This window comes from Nicotiana tomentosiformis, chromosome 12, assembly GCF_000390325.3.
Source record: "Nicotiana tomentosiformis chromosome 12, ASM39032v3, whole genome shotgun sequence".
NCBI lineage: Eukaryota > Viridiplantae > Streptophyta > Magnoliopsida > Solanales > Solanaceae > Nicotiana > Nicotiana tomentosiformis.
Genome location: NC_090823.1, coordinates 46,888,673 through 46,915,845, shown reverse-complemented (window position 1 = coordinate 46,915,845; position 27,173 = coordinate 46,888,673). Strand labels below are relative to the sequence as shown.

Below are 27,173 nucleotides of genomic sequence, written 5' to 3'. Positions count from 1 at the left end.
GCTGTCAGACGTATGCACCGATGATCTATCAACCTGGAGAACTACTACATTCGGTCTTATCACCTTGGTTGTTCATGAAGTGGGGAATGGACATTGTCGGTCCCCTGCTATGGGCACCTGGTAAGGCTCAATTCATACTATTTATGATTGATTATTTTTCTAATTGGGTCAAAGCTCAAGCGTTTAAGAAGGTCAGGGAAAAAGACGTTGTTGACTTCATTTGGGACCACATAATATGCTGGTTCGGGATACCGGCCGAGATAGTGTGTGATAACGGGAAACAGTTCATCGGCAGCAAGGTAATCAAATTTTTCAAATATCATAAGATCAAAAAGATCTTGTCAACACCCTATCACCTTAGCGGGAACGGACAGGCAAAATCAACAAACAAGACTATACTTCAAAACCTAAAGAAAAGTTTGACCGATGCCAAAGGGAAATGGAAGGAAATTCTGCCTGAAGTCTTGTGGGCATACTGTACAACCTCGAAATCTAGTACCGGGGCCACTCTATTTTCGTTGGTCTACGGTGCCGAAGCACTAATATCGGTCGAAGTGGGAGAACCGAGCCTCAGGTTTCGATATGTGACCGAAGAATCAAACAGTGAGGCCATGAGCACGAGCCTGGAACTATTGGATAAAAGGCGCGAGGCTGCCTTAGTACGGTTGGCCGCCCAGAAACAGCGGATAGAAAGGTATTACAACCGAAGAGACAACCTCTGACACCTCAATATCGGGGACTAGGTGTTAAGAAAAGTAACACTACACACCCGGAACCCGAACGAGGGGAAGCTGGGGCCGAATTGGGAAGGACCGTATCGACTCATCAGGATTACCGGTAAAGGCTTGTACAAACTCAAAGCAGGAAACGGTGCACAGCTACCGAACAACTGGAACGTGATGCACTTAAAGTGGTACTACTGCTAAGGTACGATCTCATTCACCTTTTAATAATATTGAGAATCAGACTAACACTTGCAGGCAACAACCAAAGGAGAATGTGACTATTAGGTCTGAACGCACACGTTGCACTCTTTTTCCCTTGAACCGGTTTTGTCCCAAATGGGTTTTCCGACAAGGTTTTTAACGAGGCAACAGTAAATAGTGCTAACTTAGAATCGAAGACAAGTTTTTAAATCGGAGTCAATGGTGTCATCAACAGTATCCGATCCCTCTCAAGATCGACCTCGAATACTGGGGGCCATCACCTTCGGGTCAAGCTTCTTAGCAAGGAAAGAAGGAAACTTTGTGCTTGAACAACCTAGGTTCGGTGGTTAGGATTTATTGTAAAGGCCAAACGGTCAAGTGAACTGTGCCCGCGTAGGCCACCTTAGCCATAATACAAGCTTTTACAGGCTTTAAATCTTGTAATTTACACATAGAAATGAAAGAAAGTGTCCACCTTGCTATTACGTATTTTTGCTCCTTTAAGCAATGAGCCTAGGGGCTATCCCTACCCAGGGACTATCAAGCCCAAGGTCTACCCCTATCCGAGCCCAAGGGCTACCTCCACTCGGGGACTATCGTCCGAAATAAGTTCGGGCAACTCGGGTTATCAAAACCCGGAGGCACAAAACCTATTAGGTAGTGCCTAAACCTAAAAGTTTATGGCCGCCCTAAAAAATGGCTCGGAGATGTCCTAAGCCCGTAATCAAAACGTAAGGCCTTTAATAAAAATTCAAAACCTGCCAAAAGGTTACCCTCGGCAAAAGCATCGTCTAAGAACACATAAGTATTTTTGGAAAATATCCAGTCACTCCGAGTTTTCAAAGCTTCGAGCAAATAAAGAATTGCATCGAGGTCAGGTTCTGTTTGTACCTCCGAAAAACAAACGACTTATTACTACATTTGATTCTATGTTAAGGCATTAGAAATATTTGCAAGAATATAGATTGTGAAAATATACTAAAAAAGTAAAGACTTAAAATTGCCAAAAAGGGAAAATTTTATATATTTCGGAATATCTTTACAAAGGCCCAACAAAAATGACCTCAAAATAAACAAAAAATATGTACACAACACAAAAACTAAAAAAACCTAAGGCATTCATGCCTGATCTTCACCGGATCCCGATTCGTCACCAGAACCATCGGGGCCTTTGGAACCTTCGGAGCCTTCGGAGCCCTCTGCACCTTCGGGCTCGGATAGTTTCTTTGCCTCGACCTCAAGGATTTTAGCCTTCTCGATCTCGGCCGACAGGTCGAAGCCTCAGGAATGGATCTCTTTGAGGGTCTCCCTTCAAGACAGCTGCCTCACATATTCAGCATTGGTCTTCAGGCAGGCCTCGGCTGCTTCGACATCAGCCTTGTATTGGGCCACCATCTCGTCGGCATCTGCAGAGATTGTCTCTAGCCGGGACCTTGTTGCTTCGAGCTCTTTACCAATGGCATCTCATTCTGCGGCGGCCGAACTCAGCTGTGCTCGTAGATCTTCATTTAGTTAAGCCTGTTTATCAGCTTTCTCCTTCACCACCCAAAGCTGGTCCTCCACCGAAGACAGCTTTGCCTAGGCGGTTTCCTTCTCCGAGGCCAGCAGATCCATCTTGCTCTTCCACCTATCGTCCATGACTTGGATCTCGTCATCTCCTTTCGGAGTCGGTCGATCTGGTCGATCTTTTGCTGGACCCGCGAGGTTTTGTCGTTAGCCACTATGACTAGTTCATCATTTCTCACTTTAAAGACCTTTACCTTTTCAATCAAGTCGGTATGCTCCCGCCTCAGGACCGATGCTTCTTTTTGGGCCCTATCCAGCTCGGCCTGAAGGTCCTTAATGACCCATTCTTGTTGCTCGTTGAGGAACTTGTACGTATCCCTTTTCTAAACCAGCCCCTTCAGCTCAAGCTCGAGCTGGTTGACATCGACATGGTACCGGAGAAAACTTTCATGATGAAGCACCGAGACCTGCAAAAAAAATGAAAGTCATGAGGAATATCCAAAATTAAGTAAAATTCAAAGGGATGCAATGATGCATTACCTGGTTCAGTGCCTGCTGCGCCTTATTGAAAAGGCACGGCACATTCACCTCATTCATTTTTGCCTGGGCCTCCTCGATCACCTAGCATCGGAGGTATCTGGCTATGCACACATGAGAAGATAGAACTCGTGCATCCTCCGGGATAGTAAGAATAACCGATCTCTTACGATCGGGGTCCACGCTCGGAGCGAAAAATTAATTAATCAATCTTGGGCTCGAACTCAGCCCACTAACTTCCGAAGATGTGTCCTTCTTCAAGACTTCCAGGTCATCCAACCCGGAAAAATCTTCTGAAGTGGACGAATCTACACCATCAAAAAAGGAATGAAGGGGATCGTCCGCTCTATGGATCCCATCATTTGACTTCTCTTTCCCTACTTGGGCCTCCTCGAGCATGGACTCGGTGTAGGAGGGCGTCCTCGCAATTTCTATTATACCATGCGCTTCCTTCGGAGCAGAGCCGGCATCCCGGGGGGTCCCATCCCCGGTCTCCTTATCGACCTCTCGAGTCTAAGGGAGGTCGGCCTGACGAATCTTCCCTCGGTTGCCTCCTGCTCCCCGGGAAAGGTCGATCTGTGGGCGATGAAAATGTCATCTTCATCCGTCTCGTCCCTGAGCCGGAGAAGAGAATCAAAGTCTGGTAACCGGGAACTGGTGCTCTTCCTGGGCTTGCAATCCACCCTCGTCTTTGGTTTCGCCTCAGGGCCCAGGGAGCCCGAAGGTTTTCTTTTCCTTTTTTTTTTCCCCGTGGCAGCCCCGGGCTGTCCCGTAATAGAGGGATCAATGGATAAGAATACGTCATCGTCCCCTTCCAAAGGCCTAAGCTCCGTGGTCTTAGGCAAACCTATGAAAGAAAAGAAGAGAAGTCAGTATGTTGTGAGCTAAGGACGCGAAAACAATTATTTGGAGGGGAACCTTATAATGAGAATGGGCCTCCCATCGGCCCCTCGATAACTTGCGCCATGAGCACTCGAAGTATGGCATTTGTTTGCAGATGCCTTCGATCCACTCCTTAAATGGGGGGAGCATTCGGAACCCAGGAAAATAGCTGCACAACCATAAGAGTAAATGAAAGGAAGGAAAATGAAGAAAAATTGATGCTCAAGGAGAGGCTGCACTTACGAGATGCATTCCACTTCTCAGGGAATGGCATGAACTCGGGAGGGAACAAGTCTTCGGTCTTCATCCGAACGAAGCATCCCTGCCAGCCCCGGTCTCGGTCTTCATCAATGCTCGAAAAGGGGGTCTTGCTGGCCAGACGAGTAAGCTTAATCAGTCCCCCTCAGATTCGGGGATTGTATAAACGGATTTGATGATCGATGGTGAACCAACAAGACTCGGTCTTATTCACGAAGTAACGAAGGAGGATCACGATCCTCGATAGGGACGAGTGGATTTGCCCGAGGCACACCTCGTACCTCTTGCAAAAGTCCAAAATAACCGGGTCCACCAGGCCTAGTCTGAAGGGATAAGTGTAAACCCTTTAATACCCCTCCACATGGTTAGTAATGGAATCCTCAGGCATGGGGACTACCACATCCTTACCTTCCTAATTACAGTCCTCTCGGACTACGGGAAGGACGTCTTCGGTCACAGAGCATATGTACCTTGATGCTCCTTCACCCCGGTCCTGCTTGGACGAGGGTTTCTCAAGCTTGAAGTCATCCGCAATAGAACAACCCCCGAGAATAAATACTTTCATAGGGGGCTCGGGAGCTGGTTCGACGGCTGCCAACTCAGTGGTAGCCACATCGGGAGCAGCCGCCTCGAGGACAACTATTTCGAGATCGACCGCCTCACTACCAGCGGCCGGTAGAGAAGATGAAGAGGCAGCCTGTTGGGGATTTGATTTTGAAGTTTTAGCCACTGTTGGATGATAAAATTTGAAGATTTGAAGAAGAAGTATGGAGGCTTGGAAGAACAAGTTTGAAGGCTAAACAACGGGATATGAAGAATTTAAGAAGATATGGGCAAGAATCTAAGAATAATTATGAAGATTTAAAGATCAAAATATGAAGGTATGTAGGTTTGAAAGAGGTTGATGATAGCTGGGAAACTCGAAGGTAAAAGCTTGGTCGAAAAGTAGGAAAAGAACAAAGGATAGAAGCTTTTATAGGAAAGTAGGCGACGCTTTGCATTCGGAGGCAGCCAGTCGATGATTGACACGTGTCCTAAGTCAGAACGACGCGACTGATGGGACATTTCGGCTCCTTCGTCGTAACGTACGGAGGAAGGAACCGGAGAACATCTATCGTTTTCCATTGTTTCGGCAAACCTACTTACTGAGAAACAATGGGACTATCTATATACGGGTAAAACCAAGGCTAATGAATACCCCGATTTCCCGGTGAGGCAAACGAAGCGAGAAATATGACTGCAAGGAATCAGAATCGAAGCCAGGAGCCTCTCGCATCAAGGCCCGACCAAAACACCCGCCCTCGGAGCTATCGAGACCATGCCTCCCGGGTCTGGTTCGAGCTCCAAGACCTCAAAAATCATTACCAAACTACCGTGCACATTTAACAAGGGGCCGTGATATCCGTGTCCAACCGGATATCATGGCGTGATTCTCGGCCTGTATCAGCGGTGGATCAGTGATTAGCGAAAAGGAAGATTTTTACCTTTCTTAGAACTGCACTTAGGATAAAACCCCATACTATATTAAGGGGAAGCTGATTATTTATTATAGACACTGTAACACGCATATCGAGGCAATATATATTTTTTTCCCTCTGCTTCTAAAGATTATTCTATGTTCTTAGTTTTGTTCATAGCCCTTCATAAGTGTTTGGTTCCGAATCGAAGGCAGGCTAATTGTTTGGACCACAATCGAGCCCGAACTTGGTCTTACAACTGGTTTGGCCATTTATTCCATCTTTAATTTGCTCATCTAATGCTATTATTCAATTGTATTGAATTAGTCCATATATTTTTAAAATCGCATATAAATTCAATTGTTATCCATTTTTAAAGGTAAACGGTTATAAAACCATTGTGGTAGATGGTCCGAAGCAATGGTTTATGCCGTTGGAAAAGGATCTTCATTCTATTGACAAACTTTTGCAACTAAATCATTGCATTAGCTAAAGAACCGCTACCATAGAGGGATCTACTGTAATGGTTTATATAACCGTTGTAATAAGTATCTCTACAACGTCTGTTCATTAAAAAAATAATAGATATGGCGACGGTTTTCAGTTCGCTCCCAAATTTCCCTCCTCTATTATCTCAACAAAAAAAAAATCCTTAAAACATAGTCCTTTTTAAGTCATTTTAATATATTATATTCTAATTGTATTTTGTTCTTTTGAGAAAAGCTGAATACTTCGAAGATTGTAGCACTCTCAAACACATCGAGCTTTGAAATTTCTATGTGACCAACAAATCTCTTTTAGAAGAGCCGAGAATCGAAGCTCTGGGTCTGATCTTAAGAGCCGAGAATCATAACTCTGAGTTATAACATAAGATTCGTGACAATCTCTAATGGAGTGCTGAACTCGATCTCTTCATCAACTTTCTTCATAGTTTGCTAGACCTCAATTTCTCGATTTTCAGCATTTTCCAGGTATTTCTCGATTTCCTTGTTGTATAAAGGGTTATTTGTCCTTGGATGGTGAAAAGTTATGAGAGTATATTTTTTCGTTAGGGTTTTGTATTTATAGTATTAAAAATTGTTAGTACTCTATATTCAAAAATATATTCTGGAAACATAAACTTAGTAAAACTAGAAATGGAGAAAAAAATAAAAATTAATCTGAGTCCACTGAATTTACAGTATTTCATTAAGGAACTTAATACCTGTCACGACCCAACTCTCGCCGAAGCCGCGACGACACCTAACACTACTTGCTAGGCAAGCTAACAGTCACACAATAAGAACTAATTTGATAAAATATGGTTTAATAAACTCAATAGCAGAAATATCATGAAATAACTGAGAAAGCAACAACAATACTGCGACAACCATCCCAATGATCAGGTGTCAACAAGTACGTGAGCACTACTGAAATCCAAAATACAAGGCCCAGTCCTCAATACACTGTATGGAAAATAGAATAGTAATAATAGAATTAATAAAAGAGAACTTCAACATCTGCGGACGACATAATAGCTACCTCGTAGTCTCCCAGAAGCTGGTATCAACACAACTCTAGCAATCACCACATCCGAAAGTACTTGAATCTGCACATAAAGTGTAAAGTGTAGTATGAGCACATCAATAACTAACAAACTAAATCTTGGACTGAAAGCAGTGACAAGCTCAGAATAAACAGTCAGAAACCAATATCAATAACTAGTAACAACTTAGGATATAAAGGAAATAGTGTAAATAAATACCTCAATGATATTATGTTCAGCTCGTTCACATTCCAGGAATTTAGACATGCTTCCCAAGTATAACAGTTAAAGCTCAACACAATTAACATTTCAGTTACCAGATAACATGAGAAAAATATATCTATATGTCTACATGTCAAATATGCGTACCAAGTCAATATCATCACAGTGGAACTATCAAGTATGACCATACTCAATACACTCTTGGTCCCTGACATAAAAACCTCTCTATCACACACACAGTAATACTCAGCACTATACAGGTACATGGCATAAATGCCCCTCACCAAAGCACGTATATATAACACTGTGCATACGCCCACTGCTTGCATGTCAGACTCCGGAGGTACGGATCCTGTCCAAGCGCTAATCAAAATCACATAGCCCAATAATGGAGCCTGGTGCATGTGTCGCCCCAAATTAGTAACACTTAGCCCAATATGAGCCTGGTGTACGTGTCACCTCAAAATCAATACCAAATCGGCTCTATGGCCCATGCTCAGACAATAACCGCTCAAGTCTCAGTTAACCACATCTCACATTACTCAGTTCAATAGTGTTACACATACGAGACATCAACAACATGTGAGGAATCAAATAAGAAAGTACTGAGACAGAGATATCATACACGGATATTGCATCATGACTGAGAGTATGTGTACAATTAAGGTAAATAGCTCAGAAACATCAAGAATAGCCCCATCGTATCTCAAACAAATAGCACATAGCCTAAACATGATTTCTAATATGAAACAGAACTCAAATAATCATACACAGATATTGCATCATGACTGAGAGTATGTGTACAATTAAGGTAAATAGCTCAAAAACATCAAGAATAGCCCCCATCGCATCTCAAACAAATAGCACATAGTCTAGACATGATTTCTAACATGAAACAGAATTCAAATAATCATACAAGTTTAGAAACACGGATATAGTAAGGTGTGATGGCCAAAACAAACCCATAATAGTCTAAAAACCACCTCTAATCATGAATACTCCGGTGCACGCACACACGCCCGTCATTCCAATACCTCTCATATAACATAGTTTCTAGTAGTAAATACTTTTAAATCTAAGTTTAGATATGTCACTTACCTCACAATGTGCAAATCAATACTCCAAAAAGCTTTTTCCATGCAAATCGGCCTCCGAGCGACTCGAATCTAGCCAAAGCAACTTAATATCTTTAATAAGAGCCACAAGAAAAAAATTCATATAATAATGCTAAGGTCTTTGATCAAAATTGGAAAGTCATCCTAAAAAGTCAACCCCTGGCTCGCACCCGGAACCCGACCAAACTCACAAATTTCGAATACCCATTCTGTTACGAGTCCAAATATATGTATTTTACCCAATTCAAACCACAAGTCGATCCCCAAAATATCAAATCTCACCTCCAATAACATAGCCTAAAATCCCCAAATTTTACCTTCAATTTACATAAACTAGGTGTAATAATCAATGGGTAATTAATATTTATCATCAAAATTGAATAATCTATACATACCTCTTCAATTGCAGCAAAAAACCTTCTAAAAATTGCCTCCAACCGAACTCCAAAATTCCAATTATGAGAAAATAACCAAGCCCTCGTTTTTAAATGTTCTGCCCAGTGATCCCGCATCTGCGGTGCAAAATAACCACACTTGCGGCGCCGCATTTGCGCTCACTAGCTCGCATCTGCGAGACCCACTAACTGCCCGACCATGCGCACCCGCGGTCCCTTCTCTGCACATGCGGGAACATTTCTGCGATCTAACTTCCGCATCTGCGAACTCCCATGCCTCCGTCCAGGTCCGCTTCTGTGCTCACTCGTCTGTATCTGCGGGCTCGTAAATATGGAAATATCCTCACACCTGCACTCTTCCCCAACTCCAGCCTAGCCACCTTCTGCGACTCCTTGCCTGTACCTGCGGACACACACCTGTGATAGGTCCTCCGCAAGTGCGAATGCACCAACTTCAACAGTCCTTCAACCATGTAACACAATCCAAATAAGCCGAAACCAATCTGAAACACACCCGAGGTCCCCGGGACGCCATTCAAACATACCAACAAATCCTATAACACAGTAAGAACCTACTCGATGCCTCAAATCACATAAAAATACCAAAATCATGAGTCACACCCCAATTCAAGATTAATGAAACTAATGAACTTTAAACTTCTGAAAGTTATGCTGAATCACGTCAAACCAACCCGGAATGACCTCAAATTTCACATACAAGTCCCAAATGATACAACGGACCTTATCCAACACCCTGAACCAAAATCCAAACCCGGTATAGACAGTCAATTCCTGGTCAAACCTGTCCACCTTTCAAACCTTCAACTTTTAAACTTTTGCCAAAAAGCACCAAACCAACCTACGAACCTCTAAATTCAATTCCGGATATATTCCTGAGTCTAAATTCCCCATACGAAACTATTGGAATCATCAAGTACCTCAAAAGTGCTAATATACCTAGGGCTCGACTTTCCCTTCCGTCCGAATCTCATCACACCCTTTATGCGCAAAACTCCGAGTAGAACCTTCTCACCTACCATATATGCAATATCACGAGCCTTCCTGTCAGCATAAATCTTCTGTCTAGACTGTGTTGCATGAAGCCGCTCCTGAATCAACTTCACCTTCTCCAAAGCATCACATACCAAGTCAGTACCCAATTACCTGGCTCCCCAGCCTTAAACCAACCAATCGGAGAACGACATCGCCTTCCATATAAGGCCTAATAAGGAGTGATCTGAATACTTGATTGATAGCTGTTGTTGTAGGCAAACTCTGCTAATGGAAGGAATTGATCCCAAGAACCTGCGAAATAAATAACATAGGAACGTAACATGTCATCCAAAATCTGAGTAGTGTGCTCAGACTGCCCGTCTGTTTGGGGTAAAATATTGTACTAAGCTCTACCCATGTACCCAACTCGCTGCACTGCTCCCCAAAAATGTGATGTGAACTGAGTGCCTCAATCTGAGATAATAGACACGAGCACACCATGAAGGAGAATAATCTCCCGAATATAAATCCGAGCCAGCTGCTCTGAAGAGTAGGTAGTCACAACTAAAACGAAATGTGCAGAATTGTTCAGTCTGTCCACAATAACTCATACTACATCAAATTGTTTCAAGGTCCGTGGAAGCCCAACTACAAAATTCATGGTGATACGCTCCCATTTCCACTCTGGAATATCAAGTGTAATTAAATCAGAAATAACATGAAATAATGGAGGAGGCACATACTAGATGAAAATGGCAGACGTACTTCCATAAACTGTTAAAAGAGGAGGGGGACTAAAACATTGTGCTAGGTAAGTTAGACACTCCATGAGTCGGCGTGATTTTGGGTATTGTAGTCGTATTAAGATAGAGGAGGTGGAAGAGGTGATGTGTTAGATGACTAGGGGCAGAGGCCGGATGAAATCCGTGGAATTTTGGAATAATGTGGGCCGAGCAGGTTTGAAGTGGCTCACCGGGTTGTTTGGATTCATTTTTAAGACGAAGAAGATGCCCAGCGAATGGAGGTGGAGTACGATGGTCCCACTGTACAAGAACAAGGGTGATATCCAAAATTGCAAAACCTATAGGGGTATAAAGTTGTTGAGCCACACTATGAAGGTTTGGGAGAGGGTGGTAGAAGTCAGGGTGATGAAGAGCGTGTCTATTACCGAGAACCAATTCGAATTCATGCCGGGCGTTCGACTACAGAAGCTATTCATTTGGTGAGAAAATTAGTGGAGCTTTATAAGTAAAGGAAGAAGGACTTGCATATGGTGTTTATTGACCTAAAACAACGTACGATAAAGTCCCGAGGGAGGTTCTGTGGAGGTGTTTAAAGGTCTGCGGCATTCTGGTAACATACACTGGGGTGATTAGGGATATTTATGATGGTGCTAAGACTCAGGCGATGACTGTGGGAGGTGACTTGGAGCACTTTCCAGTATGAGGCGGTTGCACCAGGGTTCGACTCTTAGTCCGTTTTTTTTTTCTTGGCGATGGACGTGCTGACGCGGCATATCCAAGGATAAGTGCCATGGTGCATGTTATTTGCTGATGACATAGTGTTGATCGATGAGACGCGATGTGGGGTTGGCGCGAGGTTGGAGGTTTGGAAATAGACCTTGGAGTCTAATATTTTCAAGTTTAGCAGGACTAAAATAGAATACATGGCATGAAAATTCAGACACAGGACTCATAAAGGGGACGTGGATATGAAGCTTGATTCTCAAGTTATCCCTAAGAGAGGTCGTTTTAAGTATCTCAGTTCTATTATCCAAGATAACAGGGAGATTGACGAGGATGTCCCACATCGTATTAGAGCGGGATGAATGAAATGTAGGCTTGAATCCCGTGTTCTATGTGATAAGAACGTTCCACAAAAACTAAAGGGTAAATTCTACAAAGTAGTTGTTAGACCGACGATAATGTATGGATGTGTTGGCCAGTCAAGAACTCACATGTACAGAAGATGAAAGTAGCGAAAATGAGGATGTTGAGATAGATGAGTTGATGTACTAGGAGAGATAAGATTAAGATTGAAATTATTCGGTACAAAGTGGGAGTGGCCTCCGTGATGGGCAAGATGCGAGAGTCGAAGTTGAGATGGTCCGAATACGTTAAGAGGAGAAGCATTGATGCTCCTGTTAGGAGGTGTGAGAGGTTAGCCTTGGCGGGTCTAAGAGAAAGCCGAGGTAGGCAAAACAAATACTGGGGAGAGGTGAATAGGCAGGATATGGCGCTACTCCAACTTACTGAGGACATGATCTTTGATAGGATGGTGTGACGGTAGAGAATTATGGTAGAAAGTTAGTAGATAATTGAGAGTTTTTTTCCTTTTCTGTCAAGTAGTATTAGTAGCACTCATGTCCCTTCATTTTCGTAGATCTATATTACGTCATGTTGTTTAGTTCACTTTAGTTATCGCATTTCTTTATTGTTAATATTTGGCACTACTTTATCTTGTCTTCCTCTTTTATCTTCTTTCCTTCTTTCTTTCTTTTTCTTCTTTCTCCTCTTCTTCTTCTCCCCCTCCTCCTCCCTCTTCTTCTTCTTTTTCCTCTCCCTCTCTTTTTTTCTCACATTTCTGAGCCGATGGTCTATTGGAGACAATCTCTCTACCCTCACTAGGTAAGGGTAAGACATGCACACACACTACCCTCCCCAGATCCAACTTATGGAATATATTGGGATTGTTGTTGTTGTTATTGTTATTTTGTATCATAAGGACCTAGTCTCATTATTGTTAGAAGGTTTCTATTGATGTTCTGTTCTTTTATAAGTGAATTATGTCTTGTGCTTTTGGAGACTGTAAAAATCTCTATGTAAAATTGCATGTAGCAGAATGCTATTTTCATGCTCCTGAAGCAGTATGAAGTTTTCAACTTATTTTCCCATAATATTTAGAAATTTGACTAATTACGAATGTTGCACAAATTTTAGCTTGACCAAGTAGAAATTTGAGTTTTCTTAACCGAGAGTGATAAGAATGTTTTTGGTAACGATCTCTTTGTTCTTTATTGTCGTAAGCTTTTCCTCTTCCATTTCTTCTCGTTTCAAGTCATATATATTGAGTACCAAGACACCAATCTCCGCTTTGTGACCATTGCTAATTTACTTATTCAAGCAGCACTGCTTCTTTGTTCATTCTTTACATTGTCCATCTGACTATCTCTAATGGACATTATTAATTTGAGCGCAAGAGCAGGCTTTGCTTTGTTAGAACTCAGTGTTGGGGTCGAAATAATAAGGTGTCATGCGAAAGCTAATAAAGTAAACTTGGCGATGTTAAATCAGACGATAAAAATAAATAAATAACTATCTATTATGGGGTTTAATAAAAAGTGAAAAATGATGATTGAGGTTGATACAGGTTTATAACTAAGTAAGAGGGGGATATATATAAAGGTTGATAACTTTATGTTGTAAAAATTCCTACTCGGTACTCTCTCTCTTAATCTATAAACTTGTGTTAATATTTTATCAAAATTATGAACTGTTATTACCCCTTAATATTTTTTTATTTTTTATTATTTCACTCTGTTCATCTCTTCTTTCCAATTGTTTAAAGATCTGGATCTTTTCTTAATATTTTTTTCTTTAACCTCACCTTGGCCTCAGTTAAACATGTTTTACCCGTTTATACCTTTGTGGTGATTTTTGGGCTTATCTTAACTGGTTTTTCCTAGAAATTTACAGGTTAATCCATCAGCTTTGTTAAAAGATTGGAAAGATAACCATATACTTAAAGTGAATTTTTTAATTATTTACAAACTAACAACTAGGGAATTAAATACATAAGATATGGATATCAAATAAAAAGTAAATAAATCGGGGTAATACACAGTAAAATAATTTATAGATAAAAACAGTAACTTACATGTTTATAAGAGAGAGATTTCCCTTTCGGTGAATCCGAAAGAGTGTTGTCGACTTGGAATTAAAAATTTGCACACTTAAGCATAAAGCCTTGCTTATTTTACAGGTTTACTAAGACAGATAATACTAAGGCATACATAAGAAAATATTTTACAACAAAGGGGGTTGTGGATGGAGGATGGTTGATGAAGGAAATGGTGAAAGTGAGAGTGTTGTTTTTCTTCTGATTGCTTCTTTTGGTTCTGTCTAGTTCTTCAATCTTCCTCTTCTTATATAGCCTTACCTTCAGACAAATATTTTCAAACAGTATTAGGTAATGTTCAATTTAAACCACAATCTTTATAGAACAGACTAATATGGATATAATAAGTTTTGAAAAACGTAATTTAATATTTTTTCCACCTTAAAACATGGCATTCAGAATTTTATCAGAATGCGTCATAGACAGATCACAAAGGTATTTGATAGATAATTTATGGGTAGCGTATAATAAAAAAGACACTAAATATTTTATAGCAGCTCTTAATACTTTAGGACAATATTTTACGGACAAAAACCAAGAAAAAAGATTTAAAAATTATGTGGTAGTACATGGCAAGACAAATGGTATTTCTCAGACTTGGATAGAAGTCTTAGACTCCATTAAAGATTTAGAAAAACCTCTCTTTAAAGATTTTAATGATTTCACTGAAGTATTAGACTATGCAAGGGGAATATTAGGACCAAATTACTACATCTCTCCAGCACTAAGACGAAACCTAGAAAGAACTCCTCAATACAATATCCAAAAATACATAGACAAGATAATTTTCTGTGATCATTGGTCATCAATGACTGAAGCTTTCAAAAGACTTAACCAAAAGAATGAGTCCCTAGAACAAGAGAAGGCAAGATTAATGGAGCAGGTAAAGATATTAGAACAAAGACTCCAAGCAGTAAAGTTTGAATTAGTACAATCACAGACTCAGGTTATCTCCCAGCCAAGGTACAGTTCACAACAATTGAGTTCTCCATCTCAATCTCAGAATAAAATGGATGAGAAGAGTGTGCAATCCCCACTGAATGCAATAAAATTCATTGTATCGGATAAAAATACAGCTAGTCCGGTTCAAACAATAGCCGGTAAAGACTCATCAAATTCGTTTATGGCTGTCACTTTGCCAAAAAGTGAAGATGGAGGCTCATTAAGACAACTAAAAAGAAGACTACCTAAAACATTGATACAAGGAGAAGTCTCGAAAAAGAAAGGAATAATTTCAAAAAAGAAAAAAAATGATAAAATAGAAAATGTAGTTAAGCAAACATTAAAAAAATTCTTTCAAGACAAACATGTTAACAGAAATCCTAGTCCAGATCCTAGTCCAAAAATAAATTCCAGTCCAGAAATATCCCATAGATCAGGAGAAGATGATAATTACGAAGATGAGAACTACCCTGATAACTACCTAAATTATCAAGATGCTCAGGATCCAAATGATGATTCAAGAATGAGTTTAGACTCAATAACTCTACACAATCTTGATACATAGAAGCAAGAAATAATCTGAAAACAAAATGATAGACACCAAAGGTACAATAATGCAACCAACAAAAGAAGAAAAGACACGATACATGTGAAAAAAGAATAGTACTGAAAAATTATTCTACTATAAAAGAGAAACTTATCGAAAGAATAAATTCTCCCTCCTAAACAAGAATCTCTTGAGGACTGCATTGTGAATGTTATTGTGCTGTTATGTTAACGAAGGATCCTTAATTTATAGATGTCCACAATCTTTTTCTCAAAGAAAGGGATTTGTCAAATCTGGAAGAGATTTATATTTTCTTTTAAGTAAACGTAAAATCAATTATGTTAAATAGTTTAAATTTCCTTCAAGTAAGAGGTAAAATTCACATAGTGGTAAGAAAATCATGAAAAAACCTAATAATTCTTCTATTTGGCCTGAATTTTCTGATAGAATAAACTTGATCTTCATCCTTCACATAATCATTATAATAGCTGCTTGTCATGATTAAAAATATGTATGGGTTAAAAATAGGAGTCATGTACGCTAAAAGTAAATACGAGTTAAAAATATTTGAGCCCTGCGTTAAAAGTAAACATGCTTAAACGTGGAACTCTACATTAAAAGTGAGCAGAGTTAAAAGTAGAGCTCATGCGTTAAAAGTAAGCATGGGTTAAAAATTAAATTCCATAAGCATGGATTAAAAATAATTTTTATTTTTTTAAAATGCAATAACAAGAATGTTGAAAATATAGTTGAGAACATGTCTCCACATATAGTACTCCGTCAAATTGGCTGCAGCTTGAACTAAACACACTATGAACATATCTTCAACCTCATCGAACCATTAGATCTGATAACAACACTTGGGATCGAAATAACAAGGAATCATGTGAAAGCTAACAAAACAAATTTTGGCGATGATAAATCAGATGACAAAGAATAAATATACTAAAAAAGGCATAATATTTTAATATAATTTAGTCAATTGACTTACATGAATCTACTAATTTAAAAGAGCAAAAAACTTAGTGAAAGAATAACTTCTCCCCCTAAACAAAACTCTCTTAAGGACTATAATGATATTGTGTTATTGTGTAAAGGAGAGATCCTCAACTTATAGGGGTCCACAACTTTTTCCTCCAAGAAATGGATTTGTCAAATATGAAAGAGATTAATATTTTCCTTTACGGAAAAGTAAAATCAATTATGGTAAACAAGCTCAGGCAGGTTCCAAGAGCTTGGTTTGAAAGGTAATAACAATCTATAAGAGCCGAAATAAGAGCAGAGAAAGGAGCCCTTCCTTCAAGTAATATGTAAAGTCTAAATATAATAAGAAAATCATAGTAAATCCTTACACCCGATGACCATGTCGTGCTTTGCTTTGTGACGATATGTGTGGTGGGATTGCAGTTGCTGGTTAGCACTGCACATATGTGTCGCTTGGCCAAGACAATCCGAACTGCCTGGACAGGACCATTCTTGACTACCAACATTTCTCATATGCATGTAAATTGCCAATATATCAAGGAATTCAATTCCTAGCAGCGACGACTGTTGATACTTACTGATATCATGAAATTCGACTCAGCTATACAATGGCTACAATTTCAAAACTATGAGCAATTGAAGTTGTGTCTAGACACGGTTTACTTGCTAAATTTGTTAGTTTGGACTGGTTTGAATTGTTTGTTATCAAGTGTTAACGAATCTAAAAATAAGAGGCCAGCAAACTTTGCTTGACCCAAATATTAATGTCATATAACAACAACAACCCAGTATAATCTCACTAGTGGGGTCTGGGGAAGGTAGTTTGTACGCTGACCTTACCCCTACCCTGGGATAGAGAGGCTGTTTCCGATAGACCCTCGGTTCCCTCCCGACAAGAACTCCCCACCTTTGCTCTTGAGGTGACTCGAACTCACAACCTCTTGGTTGGAAGTGGATGATGCTCACCACTAGAGCAACTCACTCTTCTTGATTAATGGCATATAACGAGATTCATATAACGCTTAATAGATAAACCTAACAAGAAACAATGTATACATTCCTGAGTTCAAGTTTGAAAATCAAAATTTAGGGATTATTTAATGATATGGGGCAGAAAACCAGATTTCTCCTTCCTTCACATAATATAATTACAATAAAACCTTAAAAAATTTAAAGGAATGGCCAAAGAAAAAACGAAAGAAAGAAATGTATTTCCATTGTGCCCTTGGGATATTGTCATGATGTTAAGCTAAAAGAATCAGCTATTCTGTAGAAATCAGTATTCACCTTAGGCCAGATCGACTCTGGAGCCTGGGAATTCAAAGTGAATAACTTTCCTCCCCTGACACAGCAAACAGCAACATTGTGTCTCCGGAATGCAGGGCTCTCAACTTGGAATTCCAATGTGTAGTATTTCAGATTCCTCGAGGAAGAATCGTCTCTTACATTTGCTTGAATTAATGTTCCCTTTACATCAGGGAGTTTGCCTGATCCTGTTATAGTCCGCACTATAGCTTCTCCTACTTCCTTTGGTCCTCCAAATGTCTCTATCCTGCCAAAATATACCTCACAGGTAATTTACCAGATTATATGGAATATACCAGCTTAAGCTACGATTAGGGAGCTTACGAGAAATCAATAGAAACTGGTGAGACAATGACGCTAACATTGAGCTCCCCATTTGACCCCGGTGGACCAAACGCAACAACCGGCTCATTTACATTCTTCCGCCTCCGATCATCATTGCTCAGAGGTGGTGGATCCAGTGATCTTTCTAATTTTCTCGCTGCTCGATACAATACTGTCTGATCTCCCACCCAATTTGATGGATATACAAACTCTATTTGTAAACGTACAAAAAGAATTTCTTTCACTTGAAAAGATAAAAAGAAAAGGAACATAACAAATTGGAGTAGTCATTTTTTTTCCCAATGACATAATTTTATTAGCATTATGCAATCCACAAGTTATTTTAGTTACTTTCAGTGTATTCCATATTTATAATTTGTGTGTCAAAAGTTCTTAGTACAGTAATTCTTTTTAAAACTTTCACTCAATAAAATATCATATACGTGTAAAATGATACAAATGGGGCACAATGAAACACGTACTAACCAAATCCTTCAATCGCATCAAGGCATCGGCTGTAACCTCCAATAGGATAAATTACATCAAGCCTAAGACTCCGAGCACTATCCGGCGACAAGCCTAGCAGGGAACTAGTGACTCCAGCAAAATCGGCGCCCAATGCAACCAGAGATGCTGTGCCAATCCCCACAAGTAGCCGCCGCCTGAAAACTGACACGAGTGGTGCGAATTGGTTAGACGGGCGTATTGTCACCTCCTGGATTCTGTCTTTCTGATTATCGGATGGCTGAGTCAGGTATACTCGGTTAAGGGACGTAGTTGTTTGCGTATGAAGATAAGGATGCATTGCCATTATTTGATTCTTTAGCTTCTTAGTTCATTGTGGAATTACTGAGGCAGTAGTAGGAGCAGTTATTGTCCTGTAAGTTTCCGTTTCATGTTTATGGGGCAGGGGTAATGTTGTGTAGCCAAAAAAAAAAAAAAGAAGTGAGAAAGGAAGAAAGAAGATGAAGTAAGGTTTGGCTTGTCGAAGATAGCCTATCCAGTGACCCAAATCTTGTGGTTCTTATTCATTGTTGGTATGCGACACGCTTTGCATTTCTCCCGAGCAATCATAGCACTGACTTTCAAGCCCATTCAAGAATAGAAATCAAATTCGTAGGTTTTGAAAGTTGTTTTAGTGTCCTTTTCCTTTTTACATATTTTTCCTATTTCTCATCTCCAACTCTTTCCTTTTTCTTTTTCCTTTATTCTTGTTTTCTTGTGCATTTCATATGGAAAATGTTCCCTGAAAAAAGAATTTCCTTAAGAATCATTTTCTGAATATTTACTTAAGAATTTTCATGTTCGCTAGCATTAGTTTTAATATGTTATCTTTTATTCATAGATGACTATTACTGCCTCGAGTTAGACGGATTCGATCTTATTTCATCTTATTGTTATTCTTATTTGTTGCAATTACCTTTTCTTTTTAGTCGTTCTCCAGCCGAGGGTCTATCGAAAACAGCCTCTCTGTTCTTCGAAGGGTAGGGGTAAGGCTGCATACATCTTATCCTCCCCATACCCCACTCGTGGAAAACTACTGGGTTTGTTGTTGTTGTTGCTGTAGTCGGATATAACAGGAAGTAACATATAATAATGCCGTATACCAGGAGCACTATACAATATAAGGATATAACTTCGGTGATATTTTTTAGTATTAAATGTTAAGAATAATAATGGTGAAAAAAATATTAAAAGAATAAATATAAGTGTTGATTGAAGTGGTAAGAGGTAAATCTTCAGCAATTTGCGGAGGAAATTTGACTTACGCACAAAAATGAAGAAAACGTCATTTTTCCTCTTTTGACACAGTATTTTCAACAATTTAAGGTAATCAAACACAAAAAAATAATTTCATCAAAGAAAACATTTTCAACAATACAGCACACACAATTCCCCTTCTAATTCTTCTAAGATAATCTTTACATCTCTTTAAAAATAAGCAATAGCAAACAAGAAAAGGACGTCGCAAAAATGCCTTTCTTATATGCTTATTGTATGGGTAAAATTGGTTGATAACATATGGTCGAATGATAACATGACACGTGGAATCGAAGATAGGCAAAAGATGAGTTGGGAAACCACCAATACCGGATACAATGGGTGTGATCGGTACCAGATAAATTTCGAAGAGAATGTAGTCGACAGCAGGAGTTCAAAGGTTTGCCGTCGGATAGCATTCAATGAGGGAATATTCGCTAACATTAAATGAGCGACCAATGCAGAGAATATTCGCATTCAAGGCTTTTACATGTTCGTCAATGACTCCTTTATTATCATTTAAGAGGTGTTTGATCCTAGGATCTTGTTTCCCTAGGTAGAGCTATAAATAGCGGCGTTAGCAGCCATTGTAGGGACATGAAACATTCTACACAAAAATCTACACTTTACTATTGCGCTCTCAATTTAACAACTTTATCATCGCTTTTTTATCATTTTCGCCTTTGCTCTCGGAAAGGCTGCTTTCGGAACCAGGCTTGTTATCTTCTTTAATTTCAGTTGTCAGATCTTAATTTTGATCCTATCTCTTTATCATTTTTGGATCAAATCAATTTGCTTGTCTATAAATCATATAAAAAATTTAATTGTACTATTTTATGGGTAAATAGTTTGGCGCTCACCGTTAGGCATAGATAGCTGCGCAATTGTTTTGATTCATTCGTTTATTACTAACTAGTTTTGGTTCTTTCCTTAGAAAAAAACCAAATATGGCAGTTAATGATGTCAACAACAAACACAACGTTGAGGAACATGAAGAATTATCCCAACGTGATGACTCAATCAGTGAGACTCACAACAAAGGAGATGAAGGTCGGTACCCTCGACATGTGCGGGAACCAACTCCCGATGATGCGGAGGAGGAATATGTCATGGAAACGGTCAAACTCCTGAGAGAACAGTAGAAAGCAATCATGAATCCCCTCTCAAGGTAGGATCGAGTGATGACGGAGTTAATACAAGCATTATCGGGCGCCTCTAATAATGTGAACGGAAGGGGCCCGATTCCTCCTAGTGTTTCTACAAATCAAACGGCTCAGCGAGTCGACAACAACACCCCAAGGAGTGAAGTCGGTTTTGATGAAGTCGGAGGGACCAATATCGGATTTGGGAATAACAATTGGAAAGATCCTTTCAAAGCCGAGCTCATGAGGTTCATAAGGGAAATGAATGAACGGATGGATGAAAATGTGAAGGAGTTTCACGCTTAGATGGATCAAATTCCGGGTGTGCCACCGATGCTAAAGGGTCAAGATTCGAAAAAACATACACAGTTGCTATTTAAGCCAAGTGCACTACCAGAATTAATTTCCAATAGATTCAAGATACCGGACATACCAAAATACGATGGGACTTCGGATTCGCAAGATCACATCACAACCTACACCACGATAGTGAAAGGAAACAACTTGGGTCAACATGAGATCGAGTCGGTTCTGTTGAAGAAGTTTGGTGAAACCCTCATAAAAGGGGGCCCTAATATGGTTCTCTCTCCTACCGCAACATTCAATTGATTCTTTTGAGATGCTTGCAGACTCGTTCATTAAGGCCCATGCCGGAGCAAAAAAAGTTCAAGCTAGAAAGGCAGACATACTCAGAATTTTGCAAGGCGAATCCGAGCTACTGCGAGAATTTATGATTCGATTTCAGAAGGAAAGAATGCTGCTGCCGGCGGTTCCAATGAGTGGGCATTAGAGGCATTCACGAAGGGTCTAAACCCGCTAAGTTTTGATGCCTCCCAAAAACTGATGAATTGCCTGCTCGAGTTCCACATGGGCAGATGTCCATAACCGTTATGAGTCAAAAATAAGCATAGCAGATGATCAACTTGGATCTTCGGTACCGACCAAGGGACGAGGTCGAGACAGAAACCAGGATAAGTTTAAGAGCGAGTTTGATACAGATCGATGGGTCTCTAGAGGTCATTTTCTACCGTACGAGAGGGCCAATGGGCATAGCAACAAAGGGTTTTAGTCATCGGATAGGTTTTATCCTGATAGAAGAGCCGATCGTGGACAAAACAACAGCTCGTTACAGGAGAAGGAGGTTCCAGGGGCCAAAGATTCCACATATCCTATGTTATCAGATTACAATTTTAACATCAGCTTGGTAGAATTGGTATCGTCAATAAGGAATATCAAGGAAGCACAGTTCCCGAAGCCAATTCGATTAGATCCTTGCCAGAGGGATCCCAGTTTATAGTGTGAATACCATGGGACTCATAGACATAGAACTGGGGACTGCCGACACCTCCATATAGAAGTGGAGACATTGTTGAAGAATGGCCATCTTAGGGTTCTTAAGTGACCGAGTCAAGAACAACTATAGCAGAAGCTGGGACAAAGTAGAGCCTTCAAAGCTAGCAGAAGAGTTGCCACAGATGACTATCAACATGATCTTCTGTGGAAACGAAGTCAATGGTGTAACCTTTTTAGCGGCTAAGAAAACAAAGATATCGGTGACTCACAACACGAGGCTCCGGGAGGTAGCGGAAGATGATGTTACCTTCACAGAGGAGGATGCTAAGGGACTTCTTCCGCCACACAATGATGTTTTGGTAATCTCTCTCAATATTTTAGATTATAAAATGAAGCGTGTTTTGGTTGATCCAAGAAGCTCAAACAACATCATCCAATGGAGAGTGTTGGAGCAAGCGAAGTTAACCAGGAACATCATTCTGGCGACAAAACTCTTAGATGGCTTCAACTTGACAAGCATAGCGACCCGAGGAGAGAATTTGCTGCCCACACATGTCTAAAGAGTAACAAAGACCACTCTATTCAAAGTGGTGGATAGCAATATGGGTTATAATGTAATCCTCGATAGGCCGTGGATACACGAGATAAAGGTTGTACCCTCAACATATCATCAGTTATTGAAATTTCCTTCACCGGAAGGAATCAAGCAAATAAAAGGAGACCAATCGGCAGTGAGGGAAATGAATGTGGTAACTATTTCCAGCATCAAGGGGAAAGAGTCCAACAAATAGAATTGCAGGAACCGACGCCTTCTCCTTTTCCGAATGAAGAAGATAAAAGCGAGGAGTTATCGTAATCTCATCAGGTTCCGAGATATTTTCAGGTACTAGAGGAGATGGATGCGACCAAGTCAACCGTGGAAGTACTCGAACAAGTGGCTCTATTCGAAAAGTTTTTAGAAAGGAAGTTTTATCTAGGAACAAGGTTAAATCCTGAGCTCAGGTTGGAGTTTATAAATTTTCTTAAAACTAATGTCGATTGCTTTGCGTGGTCGCACTCAGATATGACAAGCATCCTATTGGATGTAGCGGTCCACAAGCTGAGTATGGATCCAAATTTCCCACCGGTAAGGCAAAAGAGGCGCCTGATAGCAGAGGTCAGGAACAAGTTTGTTAAAGAAGAGGTAATCCGATTACTCAATATTGGTTCGATCTGGGAGGTAAAATATCTGGAATGGTTAGCAAATGTAGTTGTAGTACCTAAAAAGAATAACAAGTTTAGGATGTGCGTAGACTATAAGGATTTAAATAAGGCATTCCCTAAAGACTCATTCCCGTTACCGAACATTGATCAAATGATTGATGCTACGGTCGAGCACGAGCTAATAAGTTTCCTCGATGCTTACTATGGGTACAATCAGATCAAGATAAACTCGGAGGATCAGGAAAAAACCACTTTCATAACAAACTTTGACACATATTGCTATAATATGATGCCTTTCGGGCTTAAGAACGTCAGAGCCACTTATCAGAAGCTCGTTAATAAAATGTTTGAGAACCAGATAGATAAAACAATGTAAGTATAAATTGATGACATGTTAGTTAAGTCTTTAAATGTTGGAGATCATCTGAAACATCTCCAAGAAACGTTTGACATCTTGCGGAAGCATAACATGAAACTCAACCGGGAGAAATGCGCATTCGAGGTTGGTTCCGTAAGTTCTTGGGGTTCCTGGTCTCGCAACGAGGGATCGAGGTAAATCCTGATAAAATCAAAGCTATAGAGGACATTCCGGACCAATTGACGAGAGTGAATGTAGTACAGAGACTGACCGGAAGGTTAGAAGCTCTAAGCATGTTCATTTCTAGCTCTTCAGAGAAGTGCCATCACTTATTTTCATGTCTAAAAAAGAGGAACAGTTTCGTATGGACTCCGGAATGCCAACAAGAACTGAAAGACCTAAAAAGGTATCTGTCCAACCCCCCATTACTGTCAAAACTAGGGGAAGGCGAGCAATTGTTAATATATCTAGCGGTCTCAAAAGTAGAGGTAAGTGCCGTTTTGGTCCGACAAGAAGAAGGTACACAATTTCCTATTTATTACGTTAGTAAGATACTGTCGGGAGCGGATATTCGTTATCTGCACCTCGAAAAGCTGACTTTATCTCTCGTAGTTGCCTCTCGAAAGCTCAGTCCTTATTTTCAGTATTACCCGATAACCGCTGTGAAAACTTTTCCTTTGAGGAATGTCCTTCTTAAGGCTGAACTGTCAGGCCGTTTGGCTAACTGGCAGTTAAAATTAGCGAATTTGACATTGAGTACAAACCTAAGACTGCGATCAATCCCAGGTTAATGCCCTTGGCTGCTTAGGAAGCACTGGTGGTGTTAGAAATGACAACAGGAGTTTGGACCTTATTTACGGACGGAGCTTCCAATGTAAAAGGGTCCGGTCTCGGGGTAGTTCTAATCACGCCCTCGGGGGAAACTCTAAGGCAGGCCATCAAAATTACCCCGTTAACTAACAATGAAGCCAAGTATGAGGCTTTGGTTGCAGGACTGGAACTAGCCCGAGGACTAGGCTCCGAGGTCATCGAAGTAAAGTGCGACTTCCAGCTGGCAGTGAACCAGGTGTATGGGATTTTTGATACAAAGGAAGAACGTATGCAACAATATTTGAACAAGGTCCAGGAGTTGCTTGCACGATTTAGGGAATGGTCAATCGTCCATGTTACAAGGGAAGAAAATGTGGAAGCAGATACATTGGCTAATTTGGGGTCGTCCACGGAGATGAAATGATCTAATTCCGGTACGGTCGTCCAACTTCTACAATCGGTGTTGGACGTGGATGGCTACCGTGAAGTAAATTTGAGAAACTTGGTCTGGGACTTGAGAAACGAGTTCATCGAGCCGGCATGGTAAATTATCCGATGACCCGCAGGCGTCCCGGGCACTACGGACCAAAGCAGCTCTCTATTGCCTCGTAGTTGATTAGGTCTGGTTATTACTGGCTACGGATGGAACATGATGCAAAGGCATTCGTTCAAAACTATGACAAATGCCAATGTCATGAACAGTTGGTGCACCAACCAATAGAACGTTTGCAATTGGTTCTGTCCCGTGGCCATTCATGAAATGGTAGATGGACATAGTTGGTCCTTTTCCACCGGGCCCCGGAAAAGTAAGATTTCTTCTATTTTAAACTGATTACTTCACTAAATGGGTTGAAAAAGGTCCTCACCAAAAGATCGGAGAATGCGAAGTGGTTGACTTCATATTGGACCACATAATATGCCGATTTGGAATTCCGAAGGAAATCGCATGTGATAACGGGTCGCAATTAGTAGGTTCAAAAGTCACAAAGTTTTTAGAAGGTTTAAAAATTAAAAAAAAACTACATCTTCACCATACCACCTAAGTGCTAACGGGCAGGCGGAGTCGACCAACAAGGTAATTATTCAGAACCTTAAGAACAAGTTAGAAGATGCTAAGGGAAAGTGGCCCGATGAGCTACCGGGAGTGCTATGGGCATATCGGACAACGGGAGAAATACCCTTCTCTCTCGTGTACGTTGTGGAGGCTCTGATACCAGTGTAAGTGGTAGAGACGACTTTGAGGTTCTCTTGAACAAAGGAAGAAGCAAACAACAAAATGTTGCTGGTAAAGCTAGACTTGCTCGATGAACACCGGGACTTGGCGTACGTGAGGATGGTGGCTTAAAAGCAAAGGATGGAAATATATTATAATCACAGGGCCAATCTCTGCTACTTCAAGGTAGGAGACTTGGTTTTGTGGAAGGTGACTCAGAGTACGCGAGAAGTCAATGCCGGGAAGCTGGGACCAACATGGGAATGTCCTTATCGAGTTTTAGCTATCACCGGTAAAGGGTCGTATGAGTTGGAAGTCAAATTACCTAGCAATTGGAATGGGACTCACCTCAAAAGGTATTATTGCGGATGGTTCCTGCCAATACTGAAAGTATGGGCTGGACTCTTTTTCCCTTCGACCAGTTTTTGTCCAAATCGGATTTTTCTGACAAGGTTTTTAATGAGGCAGTGACGGAAAGCATACTACGAAGGAAACGTCATCGGAAAAGGCAAGATCTTTAAATATCAAGGCACTAAAATTTTCACATCGATGGTAAACGGATATGTAGATAGTTAAATAATCTTTGGTTCAATGGAAAGCTTTTCCTTCCATTATTAAAAAGGATTATTTAACCGTTCACAAGTTGTTTCCACTAGTGAAACATCAATCCGGGTACAAGACTTCCACTGTTCGAATTTGCATGCTTCGCATTCGAACACCGGGGGGAATAATATTTGATACAACGCCAAGAGTTTCATGAAAGTCGAGGACTGCGTGAACCGGGATCAATGTTTCATCAAGACCGGGGACTGCATCACGAGCCCCGTAGAAATAAGTTATACAAGTTAGCGCAACTTTATTTACTTAAGCAAACGAATGCCTATGTACTTTTAAAAATAGAGGGAATAAAACAAAGTCCTTTTATTTTTATCTTATTTTTTGTCCAAATGATGAGTTAATTTTATCATTTGAAAGTTAACAAAAACTTCAAATGCTTGTGCCGGAATGAACCAGAGACGTCCTCTTCAAGAGCACCGTCAACATAAGGCCCTCTCTTATGAAACCCTCATAGTAATGGGTAGATTTCAGAAGAGTTTATGCCCAGAATCAAAAGCTATCAGATGAAAACTTGTACATGAAGCTTTAATCAACTAAACATAAATGGGATATTTTTGCACAACAATCAAGCAAAATATTTTTTATTATTAAGTGCCAAACTCGATAAAAGTTTTGGCATAATAACAAGATATATATTAAAAAAAGAAATTATACATCATTGCCGCTAGAACCCGAAGGGAGGGATGGATCTATGTTTCCCCAGTAGAGTAAGTCGTCCACTACCAGCTCAGGGCCTTCATTTTCTTTAGTCTCCCCTTTGGTTCCCGAATACTCGGAACTAGTATTCGAGGAGTCAGTTGCAGCGGGCCGAGCATGAAGATTTTCACGAGTAGTTAACTCCAGTTCTCAGGCCTTGGCAATACAATCATCAATATCAACAATGCCGGCTTTGGCCTCCTCCAAAGTATTCCTCCTCATATGATATATAGCATAAGTCTTTTCGACAACAAGAGAATATTC

The 27,173-nt window shown here is 40.3% G+C and overlaps 1 protein-coding gene and 1 long non-coding RNA gene across 2 annotated transcripts; one reads left to right on the top strand and one right to left on the bottom strand.

The window, feature by feature from the left end:
* The first annotated feature begins 5,954 nt into the window (after positions 1–5,954).
* LOC117279566 (uncharacterized) lies at positions 5,955–19,126 on the top strand. The gene is made up of 2 exons (XR_004509974.2): positions 5,955–6,537; positions 18,324–19,126. It is a non-coding gene; the product is annotated as an uncharacterized lncRNA (long non-coding RNA).
* Positions 17,223–18,626, bottom strand: LOC104107815 (psbP domain-containing protein 7, chloroplastic). Its single transcript, XM_009616719.4, has 3 exons — positions 18,302–18,626; positions 17,816–18,026; positions 17,223–17,738 (listed from the first exon to the last, which is right to left on the bottom strand). The coding sequence occupies exons 1-3, from the start codon at positions 18,624–18,626 to the stop codon at positions 17,423–17,425; spliced, it is 852 nt and encodes a 283-aa protein (XP_009615014.3). The 3' UTR covers positions 17,223–17,422.
* Positions 19,127–27,173: the final 8,047 nt, after the last annotated feature.